Source organism: Artemia sp. Qi Xiang Cuo, chromosome 13, assembly GCF_049724085.1.
Source record: "Artemia sp. Qi Xiang Cuo chromosome 13, ASM4972408v1, whole genome shotgun sequence".
Classification (NCBI taxonomy): Eukaryota; Metazoa; Arthropoda; class Branchiopoda; order Anostraca; family Artemiidae; genus Artemia; species Artemia sp. Qi Xiang Cuo.
The window spans coordinates 29,420,966-29,443,626 of NC_142806.1; the positions used below are offsets into that span (position 1 = coordinate 29,420,966).

Sequence of the window (22,661 nt, forward strand, 5' to 3'; positions counted from 1 at the left end):
TTGCAAAGATAGATGTGATTGATATCAGTCGTAACTCATTGCAAGATTTGGGTGTTTTAATCTTCGGTATAACACGCACAAATGCGCGTTTCCAGCACGACGGGAAAGTTGACTGGGCGAAACATTCGCTGATGATGTGTCCAAGTGGCTTGGCGAGGAAAAGAGAGAACTCTCGTATTAACCTTATAGGCAGCTCTTCAGGAAAAGAGCTACTGGATGGACACAACTTGTTCAGCTCTTTGAAAACTTGATACTCAACTATTTCTATTTCACCTTCGTCAGGGCATATTGACAGTAGATTCTCTATTTCAGTGTTAGTTGGGGCAGGAAGGATGTACAAATGTCAGTAAAGTAATTGTTGACGTCATTTGCACTCACGAGTGACCCATCATCGTTCAGAGTACGGATACTGGATGATACTGTTTTTCCAGCAATCTGCCTCACTAGACGGTGCCATTTACGGGGATCCTTTTTTATTTCAGGGTCCAAAAGGGATTTTCCGAAGGACTTTCTTGCCTCGCGACAAAGGCTAACGATTTTGTTTCTTAATAATCGTAACGACGTTGCGTCACCACTTGACTGCCTTACAGTGGTTTTTTTCGCGAATCAGCTGTTTTATTTTTGGAGTGATCCAGTGCTTGTCAGATTCGCTCACGACAAATTGCTTTTCCGGGAAAACTTCTAAGTATTTCTCATAGAGTAGGGACTGAAATATTTCTGCTTTTTTTACCTATTAGAAAAATATTGCAGACTTGCCCCTCCCCCAATCCCGAAGAAAAATTTCTAAGGGCACCCCTTCTCAACCCAGCACTAATGAATCCAATAACAATATCTTAGGTTAAGTAACCATGGATAGCTATAAGGCAAACTCAAAAATCAAATTCAGATATTTCCTGCCAATCATCAATATAAAAATGTTGAATTCAAAATGATGAAAGATATAAAATAAATCTTCTTGTTCTTCAAAAGATATTGGTTGCTATCATCAGGACTCATCTCGACTTGTCTCCACTCTTTCTAGTAAGATTAGTTAAGGAAATAAATGACAAAAACATTACTAATAGTACACTAAAACGAACTTTTTTCAAATCTTCTAACCCGCAGAGCAGCAAAATTTGGCTGTCGAACCAACAGTTCATATGAGTTCATATGAGCCGTTCAGAAGCCACATCGATAAATGTTCCGTAAAGATATTCCCGTGGAACGATAACAAAATAATACTAAGCTTACGGATAAATTAATTAAATCCAATTTGGATTGTATTCAAGTATCTCTCTACACTGAAAACACATGAGAAATGCGAGAAAAAGCAGGATATCTTGATAAATATCAATAGAATCAATGCAATTAGTTTTATATGCAAAATAGCTGATATACAGAAGCCTCTCTGGACCGACAAAAGTCCAAGGACCATTGATTGAAAGACTAGCACGGAGAAACAGAGTTTACTTGCAAAATTTTGGGAATGAAAAACTTTTCGTTCATCTTATTGAGTGAAAATTGAATAGAAAAAAACAATCAAATTGAAGCGCAAATTTTGTATTTGGAAAGAGCATTGAATGGCGCATCGAATACTGTACTTATCTTTCAGTTATTGAAATGGTTAGCTCTGCTAAAGATTGACCTAAGAATGAATAATACTAGGCATATTCCGGACTATATCACTCAGTACCATGTTTAAAATTGTTGAATTTTGGACACACGATCGAATATGCTGGAGCTCATCCAGGCTTTCAATTTTTAGAAGGAGGAGGGGGGGGATTAAAATATTTTAGATATGCCAAAAATGGCAAATATCTTTCTTAATCATTATTTAACCGTTAAATACTAATTTTTATGTAAACTCTTACATTTTGGGGAAAGGGTCCAGCAGCCAGCCTCCCTACCACTTTAATTAAACTACCTTCGTCCTCCAGCTCTCCCCTACTCAGCATGCATACGACAGAATCAAAAACAACAAAAAAAAAATTAAAAAAAAACTCATCCCCAAGCGTAATCCAATAGGAAAATCGAATGAAAGACTAAAATTACCAAAGCAATGCTGCAGAATCAAAAATAAGTCTATTAAATATCAATAAAAGTGGCACTGAGTTCGTGCGTAAAACACACAGGAGAGAAGGAGAAGACAAAGGTGTGTAGTCTAACGTCAGAAATACCTTCAAACCAGGCATATACATAAAACTTTATTTCGATGGGGGGGGGGGGATTCGTCTTCCGAAACCGCGAAAAAAAGAATTATTCGAAAAATATTGGAAATCATGAAAACTTAAGAAACTTGGGATTAAACATATACCAATCTCCGCTTTGCCAAAGTACATTTCTGTCTTTGCCCTACTCACAACAAAAATTTGGGGATAGGAGGGATGCGTCAAAAACATTCCTATCTTGATGTATGAGTGTAAAAAAAAAAGTTTTTACAATGTTTTCAACAATTGAAAATACTTCTTTCAGTGTGTATGGCAGTTTCCGCCTGCAAATCACGCATAATGAGTTTTAATCAAAAATAGGCATCCAATGCAGTCTTTCATTACATGTCTTCTGGTTGCAACCAAGAATTCCGTCATATATATTTCCGTATCAAAGTGACAAAGTAGGCTTTGTCATCTTTTGAACAATTTAATTTTCTGCGCAAAGCGCAGATGCAGCAGCCGCATTACATTCTTGTTTGAAGAAGATGTTTCAAAACCAACAAACGTTTACAACTTACTTCAAGAGAGGTGATCCCTTACTTTACATTTTCGTAGAAATATCAAAAGTATAATTTCAAGGTGCACGACTTGTATACGGCACGTGAATGCAATTAAACTCGAGATACTATGACATTGATACATTTAACATTAGCAGTGTTAATTTATCTTCTGGAGCGCCATGAATGACAAATGTGGTCACAAAATAAATATATGGCTCGACTATTGAAAATAATTGAATTACCCTTGACTTGAAGTTTTTGTCGAACACTTACATCAAGGTTATTCAGTAAATTATGTAATTAATCGACTGAAAAAAAACTAGAGCAAAAAAGTATAACTGTCATTACCTTATCAAACCAGGAGCGTAACATTTTTTGAAAAACCCAAAGCAATTAGAGAGCAATGTAGAAAACCTCAATTTTCACAGTAAAATGTGTAAATGATATCTACACGTTAGCGAACATCAAGCCCCTCCCCCTCTAGGAATGTACAAAAAAGACTCAAGGCTTAAAATTACCTTTGTTCCAAATTCTAAGAAACTAATATTTTTACCCTTCACCCGCTCTAATTATTTAAAAAAGAAAAGAAAAGTATTTGTGAGTGCTTATAGCAAGCATGAAGACTTCGTGTTAAGACATTTAAGATGCTGCATGCTGTTTAATTTTTGGTTAATTAAAGGCAAATTGACTATGGATGAGTTTTTTAACAACGATATTTATTCTAGTAATATTTTCTGCCAATAATTCTAATTATTAGTGATATTTGAAAAAAAAAATACAGTCTGATATTTATATATATATATATATAAATATATATATAGTTTTCATGAAACTGTATTCAACAATCAGTTTTCAACTGTCAACATGATAAATTTAAATTTTACTTGATTATTAGTGAATGACTGTAATAGAATGGCAACTGTAGACCTACCAATTCATATTCTACCCCCCCCCCCCCAAAAAAAAAACAACAACAACAACAACAAACAAACAATACCGCAAGATTTTATTTGGACCCTATCAATTGTATTGTGTGTGTAGGGACAACTTAATAATGTCAAAAAGGATATCTTTTGCTATGTCCACGTTTTTCTCCGTCGTATTCTCGAGATTCCTGAAAAACAAAAGACGAACAATAAAATAACTGAACAATTCAACTGGATAAGGATGGAATTCAACGAAACAAGTCATATTATGGATGGAAGAACAATTATTGTTGAACAGAAAGGGCAGGGTTAGTGGTGGCTTGGAGCCCATCCACAGCAAAACCTAATGATTTTCAATAGAGTTTTACTGATAATTACCTGTTTCTGCTGCTTAGACAATATACCCTTCCCCCGCCACACGAAAAACGAAAAACCGTGCTTTCTTTATTTCCCCCCGCCGCCCATTGTTCCCGAATCGGAGAAAGACGCATCAACAGTTAGGTGATACTTTGCTACTAAATGAGGAATTCCTAAATATTTTAAATTTATTCTTTATTGCTTCAATAATTTTCAATTGCACGTTGATGGATGCTAAATGAATTATAGTTTATTGGTCTAGACTATTATTATTTGAAAAAAACTACGTTTTCTAAAGAGTTAAAGAGGCTGAGTTACAAGGTCGAACCTTAAAACGTACAGGGCTTAGGAGGCACAGTTGGGGGGCTGCCGCCCCAAACCCCGCTTTCGCAGCCTTTAAATAAAAAAAAAATTTTTAAACTGAAAGTAAGGAGCGACATTAAATCTTAAAACGAACAGAAATTATTCCGTATATGAAAGAGGCTGTGCCCTCCTCAACGCCTCGCTCTTTACGCTAAAGTTTTTATTGTTTAAAAAAAGTTGTGAGAAAGTCAAACTTTAGCGTAAAGAGCGAGGCGTTGAGGAGGGCACAGCCTCTTTCATATACGGAATAATTTCTGTTCGTTTTAAGATTTAATGTCGCTCCTTACTTTCAGTTGAAAATTTTTTTTTTATTTAAAGGCTGCGAAAGCGGGGGTTTGGGGGCGGCAGCCCCTCAACTGTGCCTCCTAATCCCTGTACGTTTTAAGGTTCGACCTTGTAACTCAGCCTCTTTAACTCTTTAGAAAACGTAGTTTTTTTCAAATAATTTCTGCACGTTTTTGTACAGTTTATTACTTATTATTGCTTGACTAACTGTTAGCTGATCGTGTCAGGAGTTAAAGTTGGGAGGCTGCCTCCCCCCAAACCCGCCGCTCTTGAACATTCTTGTGTTAAGGCTTTTAATTCCTGAATACTCAAATCACGTCGTACAGGGTGCCTCCTAATCCCTGTACGTTTTAAGGTTCGAACTTGTGACTCAGCCTCTTTAACAGCCCCCCCAACTGTGCCTCCTAATCCCTGTACGTTTTAAGGGTTGATCTTGTAACTCAGCCTCTTTAACTCTTTAGAAAACGTAGTTTTTTTCAAATAATACACATAAACAGGTTAGATATGCTTTGTTATGAAAATTGACGCGCAGATATTTTCATAACAAAGCATGTCTAACCTGTTTATCTGTATTATTTGAAAAAAACTAAGGTTTTTCGTAAATGTAAATTCGGGGGATAATATTTTCGGTCTGAAAATATCAAAAGGCCCTAACAGATCGAATTCTGCTTCGAATGAGTCCTCATTCAACCGGATCCGTTGCCAACTGTGGCCTGTAGGCGTGGATAAGAAAAAAAAAGAAATGATGATGAATTTTAAGTGGCTATATTTGGTTTTTTGAAAACAGGGAAGAAGTGATCGGATTGAGCTGAAATTTCGAGGATAAGCTCCCGGGCCCTAGGAAAGCCTAACCTCTAAATTTCAGCCCAATCTGACAACGTTAAAGGGGGCTGTGGTGGGAGGGTCCAAACTTCCGGCCCAGTTTACCCCATGAAGATAAAGTCGGAGGAGGATGAAATTTTGCAAGTTTCTTAGTTTGAGCTTGGGCTACAAAATGCGATTACCGCCGTCTCTCTGCGACCTCTAGGACCTGAAATCGCTTAACATTGTGGTGGGTCGCCTCTTTATAGAGGCACAAGTGTGCCTCCTTGATGAAGTTGACGAATCTTATAAATTACAAAATAGGGTTGACTCTAAACCGTTTCCCGCAAACAAAATGTTTTTTTTTTATGGATCAAACCTCGCACAAAAAAACAAAAAGTTGGCCATCCTCATCTATAGCTACCCAGCAGTTATCTTTTCTTTTGTGTACGTGTGTGTAAGGGGGGGTGGGGTATACTATGCTGATGGTAAAAGAACGTCTTTTCGTCAAAAAAGTACTGTAGGTATATTTCTGTAAATTTTCTTTTTAACTATCCTATTATGCATAATACTAACTTCCGGGTAGATAAAAATAATCAACAAAAATGGCTTAAAATCAAAGTAATCAGCCGACTTTCTGAAAATTTCCGGTTGGCTCCAAATGAAATTAGACTCCTATACAAAATTCAGGTTTAATAGAATATTTGTTTTTAAATATATTTTTCACAAAATCTGGATACCGATTAGACGTCGAAGGGCTTAACCTGAGATTTTGAATTGGATTTATCAAGTATTTTGCAGTAAGTTGCATAGATTGCATTAAGATTTGACTAATTGCAGACAGAGAAAACCCTAGGCAGATTGTGCAGGTAATTGAGAGGCAAATTTTTAAATAATTGGAGCACAAGTTAATGACAGGAGTATGCATGATTCTTTTATTGGACACATACTTGTTTGTTAGTTTTTGGAAAGGCATGCCTGCCTAGAGTCTCAAGCATGTCGACCAAGAATTTGAAGTTATCAAGCCCATCGGAGATTTTAAGAAAGTAGACAGATTCTCCTCATCTCTTGTCCTTTTTTATTTTTATTATTATTATTTTTTTTACTATGATTGAGTAAAGTTAGTACGCACACTCGGACAGCAAGGGTTAGTTAAAAAGAAAATTCACAGAAATACACCTATAGCACCCTTTTGGCAAAAGAGATTCCTTTGTCGTTGACCTAGACTTAAACAAAAGTTACAAAATAGATAAAAACATATAAAAAAATATTTTGATACAGAATTGAACAGTAAAACTAATAATGTTGTTGGCCAACACTAGACGGCGATATTTATTTTTATTACTTTTTTTCAGAGACAAACTTCAGTTTCCTCTCTTGCACTTTCAATGAGGATAGCAATTCCTGTTTTATCCCTGTTACAGCGCAACAAATTTCCTCTCTTAACAATTTTTCTTGAATTAATAACTTCATTAATATCCTCAATGGGAGGGGAGGATTAGAAATCATAGTTTGAGTGGTCTGTTTTTTATTTTATTTATTTCTATTTTTAATTTTTTTTTGACAAGAGATTAATTTTTGATGTTTATTTTATTTATTATTATATATTTTTTGAGTTATTTAGTTGAATTTATGGATATTGATTGTTATAGTCGTTCGTCCTCAGAACTTTATTTCTTCTTGGACGGCTACTTGTTAAATGATTAAATAGTATATTGTTTTTTTAATCAAGTTTAATTTAATTCAAATCAATTCATTACATAGAATTTTGATCTAACATCTAATACTTGAGTACATTCTTTTATATAATCCAGTTTCCAAGATTTCCTAACAATTTTAGTCATTCTTCCCCTAAATACTAGTTCTTTTAGTTCTTATATACTATTTCTTTCTAGTTTGTTTAGTTCACAAATGCTAGTCCTTTTTTACATTACTTTATATTATCCTATCTCCAAGATTTCTTACTGCTTTTGGACATTCACCAATTAAATACTTGTTCTTTTAGTCGTATTATACTACTTCTTTCTAGTTCTCTTAGTCCATAAACACTAATCCTTAAACACATTTCAGGTTATTCATTCTCTGAGATTTATTATTGGTATTGGTCATTCACCCCTTAAATACAAGTTCGATATTGAAGGTATATTTAGGGGGTTTAGAAATTTACATTGTTTTTTAAATAGAATATAGAACAGGAATGGATACACACGTACAATGGAGAGGTGTTGGAGGGCCGAAACCACCACTCCCTTGTCGAGATTCGATGTGTAAGAAAAGAAGTACTGAAAAAAGATACTATTAAAGTTCAGCTGTCTTTAAAAAAATTAAAAGCTATTTCTCCTAATTCAACAGCTTGTTGACGCAACATTTTTACACTGTAGACATTGACACCTACAGGAAAGTCACATGTGGTATTTCAGTCTTTCAATAAAATGGCACTTATTTACATAATTTTTTTTTCAGGTTTTCATGAGCGATGGGAACGTTTTCAACGGGGAAATTTATTCTTTTTAATGAAACAAAATTAATTAGTGCGAAGAGGATAAAGAAGCAACCAAAGTTTCGCGAATTTCCAGTGACCTTCATCAACTTCAGTTTTATTTTTTTACGTCATAAATATTTTTGGGGTTCGAATGCGTTCATATTTAATAACTATTTTAGAGTATATTAACTTCATTTCAAAACCTTATCTAAATTAATCTTCAAAGGATATAAATACATAGCTAATTAAGTTACAATGGAGAAAATTATTCATTCGTTATAAAATTATAGAGCAATTTAACTTGAAAAATAACTTCATTACAAACGTAACTAATAATTTTTTTTTTAATAATTTTATAAACAAACGAACGTTTTACCGTGACCAATTAGGTCTTGAAAATTCTTAAGCACTGAAAAAGAGATCGACCTTATTAAATTATCATTTTGTCGTTATAAATACATATATATTTTTTTATATATGTATTTAAATATATATATATATATATATATATATATATATATATATATATATATATATATATATATATATATATATATATATATGTATATATATATTCTATTTTATACAAGAACAAGTTGATCACAAGGGAATGTAAAAATAGACCAGTAAAGTTAAAGGTAACATAGCTAGCCGACGCCAAGGTTTTAGTCATATAATATAGGAATGAAAATATTTTCTTCAACAACAATTAAATATGAAAAGGATCTTCCAGACACCTTCCACAAAGCAGAGTTACCCGGTATGGCTCCACTGATAACTACAACAAAATAAAATAGAAAAAAAGAAAAGAAGCAGAGCCATCCGCTCCAGTTCGCAGTTCGCACCTCCGAACCTTGCACGCTTGTTATCATGCCATCACGTTTCTGTTTTCTGTATTTAGTTTAAATATTTAGTACCCTATTTTGTATTCTCATGGTTTCAAAAATATTCTGTAAAAAGTACATGTTCCTAGATAGAACAGCTTAGCTGCTGCGGCTCGGGCCTTTGACCCTTACGCGCTTCTGCTTCATCAGTATTTTAGGTTGCGCATTTTCGAATTTCCTTTTCCCGTCAGTTTCTTACCTTCATTTCTTCTTTACAGCTCTTGTATTTATATCTTTGGGTCTTTCTTTCTGTATTCTTTATTTCTTTTTCTTGGTCTTTCTTAGTATTTTATGCATTTTTAAATTTTTGTAAATCTTAAATTTTCACCGTCCTTCCCTCGAACTAATATTTGGGAAATTTCCTTCACATCCTTGAGATAAGAAAATAACGCTAGCAATAAAAAAAATGCTTGTTACCGTACGAGCATGAAAGAGAAAAAGAAATAGTAAAGCTGCTTTTGTAAAAGTAGCATTAGTTGCGCTGTTAAGATAACAAGGAAAAAAAGACAATGAAACATACCTTCTTTTCTGATCTTCTTTCAGAATCAGCACCATTGGTAGTCCCCGCTTTTCCTGTAATAAATTACCAATCAGCGATATCAAAGAAGCAACTGTTAAAAAAGATGTCTACATAATTTTCGCAGTTTATTCCTTGACTTTTTATCATCAAATTTATTCAAGTTCAATGGGTTTATTAACAAATGAAAATAATAAATCACACATAATCAAAATACTCAGTCCATTCCTGGACGCCGAGAACCAAAATCATTACAATTTAACATAATACGCAGAATGGTCACCGCTCCTAATCTCAGACACAACCATACCCCTCATTTACCAAATAACTAAAACTATTACCTTCCCGTTGCTTACCTTCAGGGGAAACCACCCCGTCATAATTAAAAATCATACATTTGTAATTTAAATTTACTACTTACATTTTAACTAATCATTTGTAATGCTATTAAATGATTTTTTACTCTTTTTTTAAATGATGCGAGGGAGGTCCTGCCTCTTAGGTCTTCTGGGCTCAGGTTCCTTATCTCTGCACAAGCTACGTTAGGAGCGAAATCTGATCACACGGTTGAGGTGAGGGATATTTGCAGGTTTGATGATGATCAAGTATGCAAATTATGATGGTCTGAAATAGGTCGAAATAATCTTTTAAACGCAGATGGCAGCTCTCCAGCTAAAAACTTGAACACAAACGTCAAGCATGATAATTGATACAGGGACCCCAACGACAAGTACTCTTCATTTTTTCCAATTAATATCAGGCATCGTTGATGAATTGAATTCAGTTTTTGCAGGTGGGATTTTAAAGTTGATTGCCAGATCATTGCACAATACAGCAAATGGGGTTTTATAAGAGCATTGTACAGGAGGACCAGCGTTTTCTGCGGCAAAGCGCTTTTCAGCTTTTTTATTATTCCAAAATTCCGGGATAGCTTCAACTCTACTGCTTGAATATGATGCACGAATGATTATTTCTGCAGTTATTGTCTGTTCACATTGTTTTAGAACAAGATGCAGACTATTACTCAGCTCATACATGACTCTTCATCTTTCATTTTCATAGACACCAAAAAAGTTACTTATCTGTTAGCCAGTACACACTTAAGGATTGAAGTTAGGTTAATTCTAATGAAATATACCAAAATATGATGAAAATATAATACTTTATTAACAAATTATGGCAACTACAACAAAGAATTATGGAGGGGGGGGGGGAGCAGAACGCATTATATTACATACCTAACCTAACATAACCTAACCAAAATAAAAACTAAATATTTAACTAAAATATAGCTACAATGTAGTTTTCCACTGAGCCGAAGCTAATTGTCTCCGAATACAGAGAGCTATAAACCAGTTATCGTCATTCAAATTTTCGAGTGTGTACTGGCTAACAGATAAGTAGGCTACCCCCAGAAATTTAGTTTTTGTTAAAAATTTATTTTATTGCAATTAAGACAAAATTATAAAAAACACGTAAATATGGGTAGTGGCTTTTAAATGAGCCACTAAACGTCTCTCTACAACCTTATGGTAGCCTACAAGCCTTGGTGAAAAAAAAAAAGACACATAAGTGCTACCCATGCTAAAAAGCGATTTAACCTCCACTAAGGGGCATCCCGAGGGGGGGAAGGGGCGCGCTGCCCCTCCAACGTTTTTGGAATTCGGTGAAATTTTCGCCGAAGGCGCAAATATCGGCAGAAATTTTGCAAAATTGTCCGAAATTTTGCAAAATTCTTGATTTCTGCAGAAAATTCGGCATAAATCAGGTTGCGATTCGGTAAAATTTACGAAGATCACCCCCCCCCCCAATGAAATGAGTCTTGGGACGCCCCTGCCTCCACTAAACGGTTTCCAACGAGACTGATTCCACAAGTGTACTTCTCGTTTCGATCCGGCCCCAATTTCAAGGAGTTTCGATCTCTTTTCAAAATACTCGAAAGTTTATTTTCACAGTAAACTGTTACTAATTCGATAAGCCTATATAATATTTATCATTCTTGAATCCTCTTTATATGAAAACTTTCCTTACTACACATTTTTACTTCAAAATGCGTTTTGAAACTTTCAGTTATTATGGGATGTAGTTTCCTCTTTACAAGGGTGCAGCTATTGGTGTATCCATACTCACTTGGATTTCTTGTCTTTTGTATCTCACCTTGAGGAAAAATTAAATAAAAAAACTTGTTTTTTTCAACTGAAAGTAAGGAGCAGCATTAACACTTAAAACGAACAGAAATTATTATGTATATGAGGGGGGTTTCCCCCTCCTCAACGCCTCACTCTTTACACTGAATTTTTTCGGCACTTTAAAAAAAGTTACTTATTGTTGTAATTAACAACCCTTGTGTTTCAGGAGTCGTTTTTAAAGAATTGGGACAACATTTAAACTTTACCGTAAAGAGCGATGTGCTGAGGAGGGACCAAACCCCCTCATATACGTAATAATTTCTGTTCGTTTTAAGTTTTAGTGTTGCTCCTTACTTTCAGTTGAAAAAAAACTAGTTTTTTTTATTATTTAACTTCTGATCGTTGTTTAAAAAACGCCAGGATATCTGGAACCAGCTCCTCGGAAAAATCCCCCTCTGCACAGAAATATCCTCTAGACAATTCAATCCTGGGGAAAATTTCCCCCGGACAATTACCCTTAACATTTCCACGCGCAAAATTGAATCGGAACAGAAAAAGCAAGACATTTAAAGAAATTTCGTATTGGAATTCTGGCAAATTCACCCGGTGTAAAACTTTACCTGAAAATTCGAAACGTCCCTCTCCACGGAAAATTCTCCCCGTGCAAAGGCCCCCCAGCAGAAAATTCGTCTTCCCCTCCCAACCCGAAAAATGTATGGATACTTCCCAATAACAAATACTATACGTAAACAATGGCAAAATTTTTAACTTAAAAACCTTTCCCCATGGGCTGTAGGGGGGTCATGTTATTTCCAAAGACATAGTTATTGGGTCTTTCAACTATGGTGGACAAAATAGCTATCTCGAAATTTTGATCAGACGATTCTGGGGAAAAAAGTGGCATGGGAGGGGCCTAGTTGCCCTCCAAGTTTTTTGGTCACTTAAAAAGGGTACTAGAACTTTTCATTTCCGTTAGAATGAGCCCTCTTCCGAAGTTATAAGCCCACTGGGTCGATACGATCACACCTGAAAAAAAAAACAGAAAAAAAAAAAAAAAAAAAAAAACGCATCCGTGATCTTTCTTCTGGCAAAAATTACAAAATTACACATTTTTACAGATAGGAGCTTGAAACCTCTACAGTAGTGTTCTTTGATACTCTGAATCCGATGGTGTGATTTCCATTATAAATTTTATGATTTCTACGGGGTCTTTCCCCTTTTTTGAAAATCAGTCAAATTTCCTCAGGCTCGTAGCTTTTGATGGGTATGACTAAACTTAATGAAACTTATATATTTAGAATTAGCATAATAAGCCAATTCGTTTGATACATCTTTTGGTATAAAGATTAAATTTTTTACAGTTTCGGCTACTATTGAGCCGGGTTGTTCCTTACTTACAGTTCGTTACCACGAACTGCTGGATCCCAGATTTTGGCCTATAAAAACATTATTTGATTTTAAATAAAGAAATAATGGCTTTCAGGCAACTAGAATTTAAGAAACCTACGTCATTGCAAAGCGCAGCGCTGCATGTTTTGAAAATTCATGCTTCTATATAAACGATTTCCAATGTAATTTTTAACGCCCCCAAAATACAAGTCATCAGTGTGGCAAACACCAGCTACCTTAAAAATAAAGCCAAAACTATCAAAACCGAACAAAAAACGACCGAGACCTGCCAAAAACTGTGACAAATTGATTCTTTTGACATGATTTCATCCCAAACTGTATGTAAACCATTCCATTGTAATTTCCATAATCTATTCCTCGTCTGGAATTTTAAGGATTTTTTTTTTTTAAGAAGCCGCTCGGATATACCACTCGTCGGTCCTGAGAAGAAATTGACTAAACTCTGAAATCAAAGAAAAAACTTCAACAAAGAAGTATGACATTGAACAAAGGCGTGCTTAGCTAGCCAGCGGTAGGTAGGTCCCGATAAAAAAAGTGGATGGAAAAATGGAAGCCTCTTGCTAAACGGCCATTACCTGTTTATTGTCAAAAATCGTTATCCCATTTGAATATTATATAAAAGACTATATTTTTAATAAAATTGGTTTATTCTGGAAAATTTTAGCAGTCGCCTAAAGCTCAGGTTTAATTACATACAACCGTGTAAGGAGTTAAGGAAAAGAAAATAAGAAACTTTGCTGGCAAAGAAAAATTTCTTCTCTCTATCTGTCTCACTTTCATAAGTCTTCTTCTTGTTTGGAATAGTACTGAGCCACTTCCGCATAATCTCATCATCGGAATCAAAGTCCGAGCCCTGCAGCGGGGTTGAAGCAGCTGAGTTCCAACTCCGGGTTACGTATTACCAAGGTGAGATCAATCCAACTGCGCCACTCCAACTGGACCACTCTCCTAAATTTTGACTTGCTATTCATTTTTCTATTTCAGTTATCCCGTGAACAATTAGAAGAGGAATGAGAAAAAAGAACTAAAGAAACTTTTTTTTGGTGAGGATTCAGAAAAAAAGTGAAACTTCACCAATCAATCCGAATCATTTATCTAGTCAACCCATGCGAATTATTTTGCACCACAATGACACTACAAAATAGAAATAAAATATATCATGAATAGATCTCAACGAAATCCATTCAAAAGAGGAAGAAAGCTCGAATTCTAATTTTAGCTCTTCCTCTGTTACTTGGTTATTATCCATCTGGATATCCAAAGGAGTGCACGACTTGACGACTCTCTTTCTCTTTCAAGTTATTTTTCTGTCAATCAAGAAACGTTACTGGTGATTATCCAACTGTACATATTTGAATTGAAGTTGCATGTAATTGAGAGTTATAGTATCTTGCCAACGAAGTAAATAGTCATATACAAATTTAATACGCAATGCAATTGCTACTGTTCTGGCCTTTTCGTATATATATTGAAGTAGAGGCGTCTTATCGTTTAAGAATTGTTTATTTTCAACACTTATTCCCAAAACTCTCATTTCCAGAAAAAGGACAGTTATCGTGGGCACAGGATATTTGATAAGGAAGCAATGGTGCCAATTCATCAAAATTTAGGGGTGTGGGGTAATTATTTTCATTTTTGTAAGAAGATGCAAAACGATATTTTTCAGAATCTAGAGAGGGTATTTTTGTTTTGTTTTTTTTTTTCATTTTTTTAACAAAAACACACAAATAGAGTTTGGAATTCCCCCTCTCCTCCAATTCACGCCTCTGTAAGGGAGCAGATGTAAAAAAACGTACTGCCTTCCCTCAAATCACAACCTAAACGGGTGGTTTTACATTTTTTGCGCAATTCTTACTCTGATAAATGCTTGCGGTCTAGCAGATCCCATGATGATAATGTTACACATAAAATCATATATTTTCTGACACTGAACAGCAACCAGGATGATTACAGGTTTTCTTTTCTTTTTTTTTTTGCTGAAATACAATAAAATTATACTTTCTTAATATTTTCCATATTAGGAAACATTTAAGCAGCTATCTGATAATCATCTTCTTCAGGAGCAGCGACGACCTTTAAAAAATACAACTTTTGAACATATTCAATGGTCTTACGCAAATAAGCGCCACCAGACGATATATTCCCGATTTTCTCCAATTCATGAGTAATCACTATTCTTTTATCATGAATTCTTATAATCTAAAAGTATTTCGAAAATAGTACTGATTTTTTAAAAGATACATTCTTTTTACTCATACTATCTACCAGTAGGAATTGAATTATACCGTCAAACTCAACTTTTTTTATAGATTAACGAGCAAAGTTGGTTGATTGATTATAGTTTACTTTAACGTAAGTTACGAGAGAAAATATTTGCTCTGATCTGCACATTTTTCTTACCATTTTAATTTCCAAAGGAAGGAGGGATGGCATAAATTAAAAGAAAAAAAAAGTGCTGATCGCTCAATAAAGTTCTGCAAGAAGGATTAACCTTCCTTCGTTAGGCATAGGAAAAAGAAAAGGGTCTTAGCCTTTTTTTGCCCAAAAATTAATTGAATGTAGAACCACTCTTTTAATAAAACAGTATTAAAGAATATGAATTTGCAAAGAAATGTATACGTTGTTGAGTAGAATACACAAAAATGCATTCTAATTTTTCAATGAATAATAAATCGTAAATAGTTGAATATTACTTTTAAAATAGAACAGTTTCTAAGTTGCTAAGGGCCCCATCAAACAGCGAACCAAACACGCCGCTAGTTGGATTTTCCGATTTTACACACAATTTGAAATTCCTTTTGGAGAAGTTACCGAACGGCTTCCAATGACCCCCAGCCCCCATGAGAACAATTCGGTAATAAAGTCAAGATTCAAACAAAGCTTCTTTTTCTATAATCCAAATAAAATATTCTCTTTTTTTCTTCCAAATACTATCTAGCACGATAAACGGACTGTTACTGTTACTCCAGTTTTTGTTGAAAAGTTATTATTATTTCAACATAATTACTGTCATGAACGTTGACATTTACAATCAGAGCAATAGTTAGAGATAATTACACAAGGCATAAACACTGCTTAACACGCAAATACAAAACCGTGGTCTCCCTAGAGGGGAAGTCCCTAAAAATTTAATAGGGTGACAATTAAACAGGCAAAACCACATAAATTTGCATGGGATAGGGGGCCCAGAAAAGAAACACCATTTTCCTTTGTTTACGAATACCATAAAATTAGTGTATTGCAAGATAAAAAGTACAATACAGAGCACCATATCTGGACATGGGGGGGGGGGGATTTCAGTTTTGCAGTCATAATTGATACTTTTATAGCTATATTTTAACAACCTAAAACCTAATAAAACCTAACCTAAATAACCTAAAACCTAAATAAAAATATCAAATATATATTTGGAAATTGCAAGATGTTCAAATATAAATACATAAGGGCTGCTCAAAACTTTCACCTCAGAAAACTCTAGTTCCCATTTATAACTGATGTCAAGAATTACTACGAGGATGCAACGGTTGTGGTAGCTTCTGATTTCAACTCAAATGATTTTCATTAACTGAAACTTTAAAATAAACGTATAAGGTTAACAGTATTCCCAAAACAGAAGAATAATAGTATTTTATGAATTAAGTTGCTCTACAAACTAATTATGTCCTTGAATAAAGAAAATCCTTAATGATCTATAAACCTAGAGTGAAAAGCTATACAATTTCAAAGAAATTAGCCGAACCGTCAGTAACACGCAATCAATAGATCCAATTACGCAAACCGTACCTTTCATTCAGTGCATAACAAAAATAACTGAAGGCATTCAAAATAAACAAAACAAGAAGACAATACAACAAGTGAAACTGTTCATTGAAAATGAACAATTAAAAATTGTCATTAGGTAAGTCAACCACAGGAATGGTACAGACGAAATTGCATTATTGTATAAACAAAAGGTGGACTTACTTGAGCTTTTCCCTTCTACGTCTTTTTTCCGCTTGCTTTCACCACCATCCTCCACTTCTCTTTCCTAGAGAAGAGAAAAGAAAAGGGTGAAACTGAATCAAGTAACTTTCTTTATTTTCTAGACGTCAAATTACAACACGGCTACTACATGCCTACCTTGTATGATAGGAACGTCAAACTGTTCAGAGATAATTACAAACCACTGCTTTGTACGTATTTAAGTAAAGAAACGATGCATGTTTTTATCGTTTAGACGCAAACGCTAGCAATCCGTTTTTTTTATGACCTGAAGATATTTTTTACAATCAGGGTTATGATACACTACAAGAGGAGCACTTAAAAGTGATCCCAACTATGTATATGAATTATATATTTAATGCATTCTTTTGGGTGCCCAGTTCCTTGGAGAGTGTCGATTTTGTATTGAAATCAAACTTTTAAGCACTTAAAGAAGGTGAATTTGGAAAAAAAAACGATTGAATTGAATAAAAAGAGACTGAACTAGTCAGGGCTACCATGCATCAGCGTATAAGAATATGAGTGCATTATAATTTGTATTGGTGAGCCAGACAAACAATCTAGACTGGTCAGAGATGTTCACCGTATACCGACTGAACAGGAACTTTGAGCAGTTCAAAATCAAGATTTTTTTTTAAAGGCTGCAACTCAGATATGCTGTGTTAGCACTGCTAAGGATAAAACCGGCATTCAACCGGCATTCAATGAATAATGTCTGAAATAACAAAACTATAGCTAATAGTAATGTGTTATGAACCAAATATAGAGCTATAGCTAATCAAAACTACGACTATTAAATAGCTAAAAGCGGTAAACCTTCTACACCAGCTTTAAATTTCCATTCACCGTATCAGTTAGGAAAAATAACAATAGTAACGGGAAGATGCCCCTGGAAGGGATTATACAGAGCAGTAACTAAATTTTCAAATAATAAAAATGGCCTGAACAAAGACAACTGTTAGGTTGCTGTCGATGCAGACAAACAAACAGAAACAAAAATAAGTCTTGGGTATTTCAAAACTAAAAACAAAACTGGTTACAAAAACTCCTTCGCCCAGCTGATCCGGAAAAAGCCACAGAAACTGCAAGAAAAAAATTATTTGGTACTTTCGTATTATACGAGAAACACTCGACAAGTGAAGTTTGGTTAATGGTAATAAAATAAAACAAAATATGATGAAAATATAATACTTTATCAGCAAAATTGTGAAAACTACAACTTAGAATAATGTACCCAGAACGCAGAAATGTCCTTAAGAATCGTATCGAGAATCACAAAAATTAGTTTGAACATCCATGGTGAGACACTACATTCTATCCCTATGCATTACAAACTAACCGGTTATTCAATTCAATTCAAACTTTTTATTTCCTCCGAATACGAAGAGTAAAAAAAAATAAATAAAAATAATAACCACTAATCAACAGGCTATAAAATTATTTTAAACTATATAACAACAAATACGCAAAGGCCTTCAATCAAAATTACCACACAAATTAACACTTCATTCGAAAATTAAATCAAATAAAATAAATTAAGTTTCGTGCGCAGCTCTATATAAATTATGAGAAAAAACATTTAATTTGGATAAAAATTTCTTTTGCTTTTTCTCCAAAACATCAACAGGGTTTTTTATTTTATATGTATTCATTAAAAAAGTATTTGATTCAGATTTAGAAAAGCGGCAAAGGAACTTAGCAAAATTAAAAAATGTGGTTTTTACATGCGCAAAATTACTAATTCTAAAAAACGGGAGAAGCGATGAAAAAACAAATAATTTGAGGCAAAGCGACTGTATTATATATCTGAGCCAGGGATTTCCGAGAAAGAAGATCGCGAAGACAAATTACTGCCCCGAAACTAGACGCTATTCTATTTTTAACTGCTTTTGAAATAGAAGCACGGCATAGAGCTAAAGTTGGTCCATAAGGCACACCAAGATATAAAAAAGATTCCAAAGGTTTTAAAATACTATCATAAATAAGAACAGAAATTTCTTAATTAACGACATTATTAGTCTTAGGACCAAGAATTAAAAACTGACACTTTTCACTGCGAAAACGAAGTCCATGCTCGCTAAAAACCTTTGCTAAAAAATCTACATTTTGTTGAAGTGACTGAAGCGATCGACTCAAAAGGAGTAAATCATCTGCGTAAGCAGTCCACGACAGAACATAACCTTTACCATAAATAAAAGTCAACTGAATTTGATCAAATAGCCCCGAAACAGTAATATTGAAAATCCAAGGAGAAATAATGCTTCCTTGTCTCAGCCCTCTACATCACTTAACATTATAATCACTAAACTAAATCTTCCACTTAGTACGAATACGAAATGAGCCATACCACTTTTTTAAAACCAAAATTACTGGTAGTTGGACATTACTCTTCAGAAGAGCCGTCCTAGCCTAAGAAAGTATAATTGAATCATACGCCACTGCAAAATCTAACAGAAGTTTATAAACTACCCCATTGTTTACAAAAGGATATTATTCTTGAAAGGAGGGTATGAGCAACATCCATGCTTAGACCCTTGCGGAACCCAATTTGATTCAGGCCTTGGTTACAAGACTCCAAATACTTTAATAAACTAACTCAAAAACTTTGCTAATCTGGCATGAAACAGTAATCGGCCTGTAATCAGAACATCAATTCGTATTCCCTCCTTTTTTTGAAAGGGGTGAAGTGGTAGCACGAGAAAAGCTAGTTGGAAGAACTCCAGAAGAAAGAATATTAGTAAAAAGAGTAGCAAGGAGAAGGATTGCTTTGGGGGATGCCCATTTTATATGGTTTGAATGTATACCATCATGATCAAAAGAATGCTTACTTTTTAGAGCTTTAATTGCTACCGTTACATCATCAACAGAAACAGATATTTTACTATTTGGGCGGGGCTTTGAAATTTCTTCCGATAATAAAGAGTCAAGCCGGGATTCAACTGCCGCATCACCGGATGAAAAAACTTGATTATAATGAGTTATCAAATCATCTAGTTTCAGAGAACTATTAGAATCTGGTGAACAGTTATTATTACGATGTCTAGAATTAACCAAACTCCAAAGCGCATTCCTATCACTAGTAATCATTGAACCAATTTCATCTTTTATAATTTCATTATGCAAACGCAACTCAGCCCGAAAAACGCGTTTAGTTAATTTCATACCATCATAAAATGGTCCAGATCGCGGTTTTCCCACGCAATTCCAAAGATAACAAGCTTGAGATGCATTCTTTTGGCTTTGCTTTAAAGTCGGGTTAAGGTTCCAACCTAAAACACGAGATCCACGACGGAAAGAATCAGTCCTAAATGCTTTATTAGCCCCGACTTTTAAACTATGAACAATTTCAAGGTAAAATAGATCAATATCAATTTGATCAACATCCTTAGAACAATTTACAATTATTTTAGCTAAAAGTGCATCTGATTCTTCATGATATTTGCACATTTTTTCCCGATCCCAGATCATTTTATTTACAATTTGACTAGAACGATGGATAATTTTAAAAGATGGAATTTGAATATTTAAATGAAAAGAAAGGTAAAAATGGTCACTAATAGGCATATCCAACCCAACATGAACAGGCTGTGGTAATAACGCTGCATTTGAAACCAGCACATGGTCTAGATAAGAGCAAGAACCAGAATTATGGACATACGTAAAATCCGCATCTTTTGAAACTATAGTAAAAACCGAAAACAAAGATAAAAGAGCGGAGGAGCGGACATGAGAGATAGCAATGTTGCAGTTAAAATCCCCGCAAATAAGCCACTAAAATCTGATTGAACTTTCGCCACAAATCGCGATAATTCTAAACATGCAAAATTGAAATCAAAATTCGAATCAATAGTATGACAATTTGTTGGTAAATAGAACGAAAAAACAATAATCCCTGGGATTCGAACAGCAACAAAATAACGATTAACGGCTAACACTGAAACTGGAATATTCTCTCGAATAAAAATGCAAACGCCTCCTGATGGGCGTCCACCTGTAGGTGTAGCTGGAGACATAAAACACTTAAACTGCTGCGACAGGCTCGAAAGAAGACTAGTAGAGTGGTCCAGAAGATGATGCTCTTGCAGACACAAAATATCCAGATCGCGCAGCATAGAATGCAATACAAGTCGTTTACTACCAAAATCATTCAGATTCAGGGATATAATCTTTGCACTAATAATTTTTTATTCTTTGCAACTTTTTCGATTTACTGTTTGCAGCGAAAGCTAAATCCAGTATGCTCATGAGATCCACACTGGAAGCAACAAGGTTCATTCTGGCAAGGGTTGTTCCTAGAATGAGAGTGTCCACTACCAAGGCAGTTGAGACAACGTTCCACGCTAGAGCAGCCTGACGATATATGCTCTAGCGACCCGCATTTGTAGCACATTCGCGGTAAAAACTTATAATCAGTAAGCCGGAAATGTTCATAGCCAGTGTGAATCCCATGACGCAAATAATGAGACTTGGCCGTCGCCGAACGGAAGTATACACGGTATGATTTCGAAACACCTATGCGCTGTTCTCTTCGATACCTTGGTTAGAAACACTAATACTCACTGGATCGATCGGAAAGTCCACTCGTGATAATAAACCGACAATTCTCGATTTGCGAACCTCAGTTTTACCGACCTTTTCATTCAAAGAGGCTTTCAAGTTTTCGGCGTTTTGTCTTTTTGTATGAATGACCCATTTCTGTTGCTGGGATCCTGATTCCTTAGAAATTGAAATCCGCACTATACCATCAGCTCCATCCAACGATTTCAGAAAAGCTTCACGCTTTAAGGAATCATCACAATCTTGTGGTGGTGAATCTACTACAAGACCCACTGTTTCTGACTCGTTATTCAGCGGAGGCCAGGATTTATCATTGAGTTTTTCTTTATTTATACAGCTCAAAACCTCGCTCTGTACTCCGTCACAACACTCTTCCACCAAAGCAGGAGTCTCTGCTACCTTACTTGTGACGTAATCAAGTTTATCAATTATGCTAAAAAGATGCCTGTCCCAGGTTTGAATGGCACGGCTAAAGTGAGCATTTTGATCCGTATCTATCTCAGGTATTGCATCACTTGCAGTCGTAACGAATTTCAGATTTGGCAAGAGAGGGGTTTTATCCTAAGAAACAAGAATGTCTAAAATATCCTGCGATAGACTTTGCTTAGCAGAAGTACTGCGATGTGCAAGAAGTTTATGTGTGGGGTTCGCTAGAGATGCTAGGAGGCTTCTAGCTTGATCAAGATGATCATTAGAATAGAAGTTTGTACACGAAGATATACAGGAGGCGGACGAAATTCCTGACTGTAGACAGTGCCGGAAAAAACTTAAAACTGGTGAATAAACAAGACTCTCTTAAGGCGGTGGGATCTTTGGGGGAGTAGGTTTATCAGCAAATTACTTGCAGCAGTCCGAGCACTCATATATTGTAATACTGTCTTTCTCAATACTCTGAAGAATTTCACAGCGGTTATGGCAGAGGCGACCACAACCCCCAGCAGATGTGTTGCAAATAACTGTTCCTCTGGTTGCGAGGCTGAGGCTCTCTTTGCAAACTTTGCACCCTGTCTTGTGCAACTTTTCAGAAGTCACGGCAGCCATTTATCAATTAGTAATAATAGCATATAAATATTGACTTGGTACTATGCGCTAAGGAAATGCAAGGGGGCTACCCCAAACCACTACCCCGCCTTCGCCTGAGTAAAACTATTACCAGAAAAAATCTCTGTTTACGGAAGGTGATCTTATATCCAAAAATAACAGTTCATAAACGCTCACAATCTATCACCGCGGATTGCACCAAAATTCATTTCATTTCACATAGCATCCTCCTTCACGAA

At 35.1% G+C, this 22,661-nt stretch overlaps 1 protein-coding gene across 1 annotated transcript in view; it reads right to left on the reverse strand.

Moving 5' to 3' along the window:
- Nucleotides 1–869: 869 nt before the first annotated feature.
- The window catches only part of LOC148945164 (THO complex subunit 2-like), a 144,880-nt gene continuing 123,088 nt past the window's right edge, over nt 870–22,661 (reverse strand). The window contains exons 24-27 of the mRNA XM_089099403.1: nt 16,807–16,870; nt 9,308–9,360; nt 3,760–3,803; nt 870–1,020 (exon numbers count right to left, since the gene is read on the reverse strand). Of these exons, the coding sequence (XP_088955529.1) occupies nt 993–1,020; nt 3,760–3,803; nt 9,308–9,360; nt 16,807–16,870 (189 nt within the window). The 3' untranslated portion in view covers nt 870–992. The remainder of the gene's footprint in view (nt 1,021–3,759; nt 3,804–9,307; nt 9,361–16,806; nt 16,871–22,661) is intronic.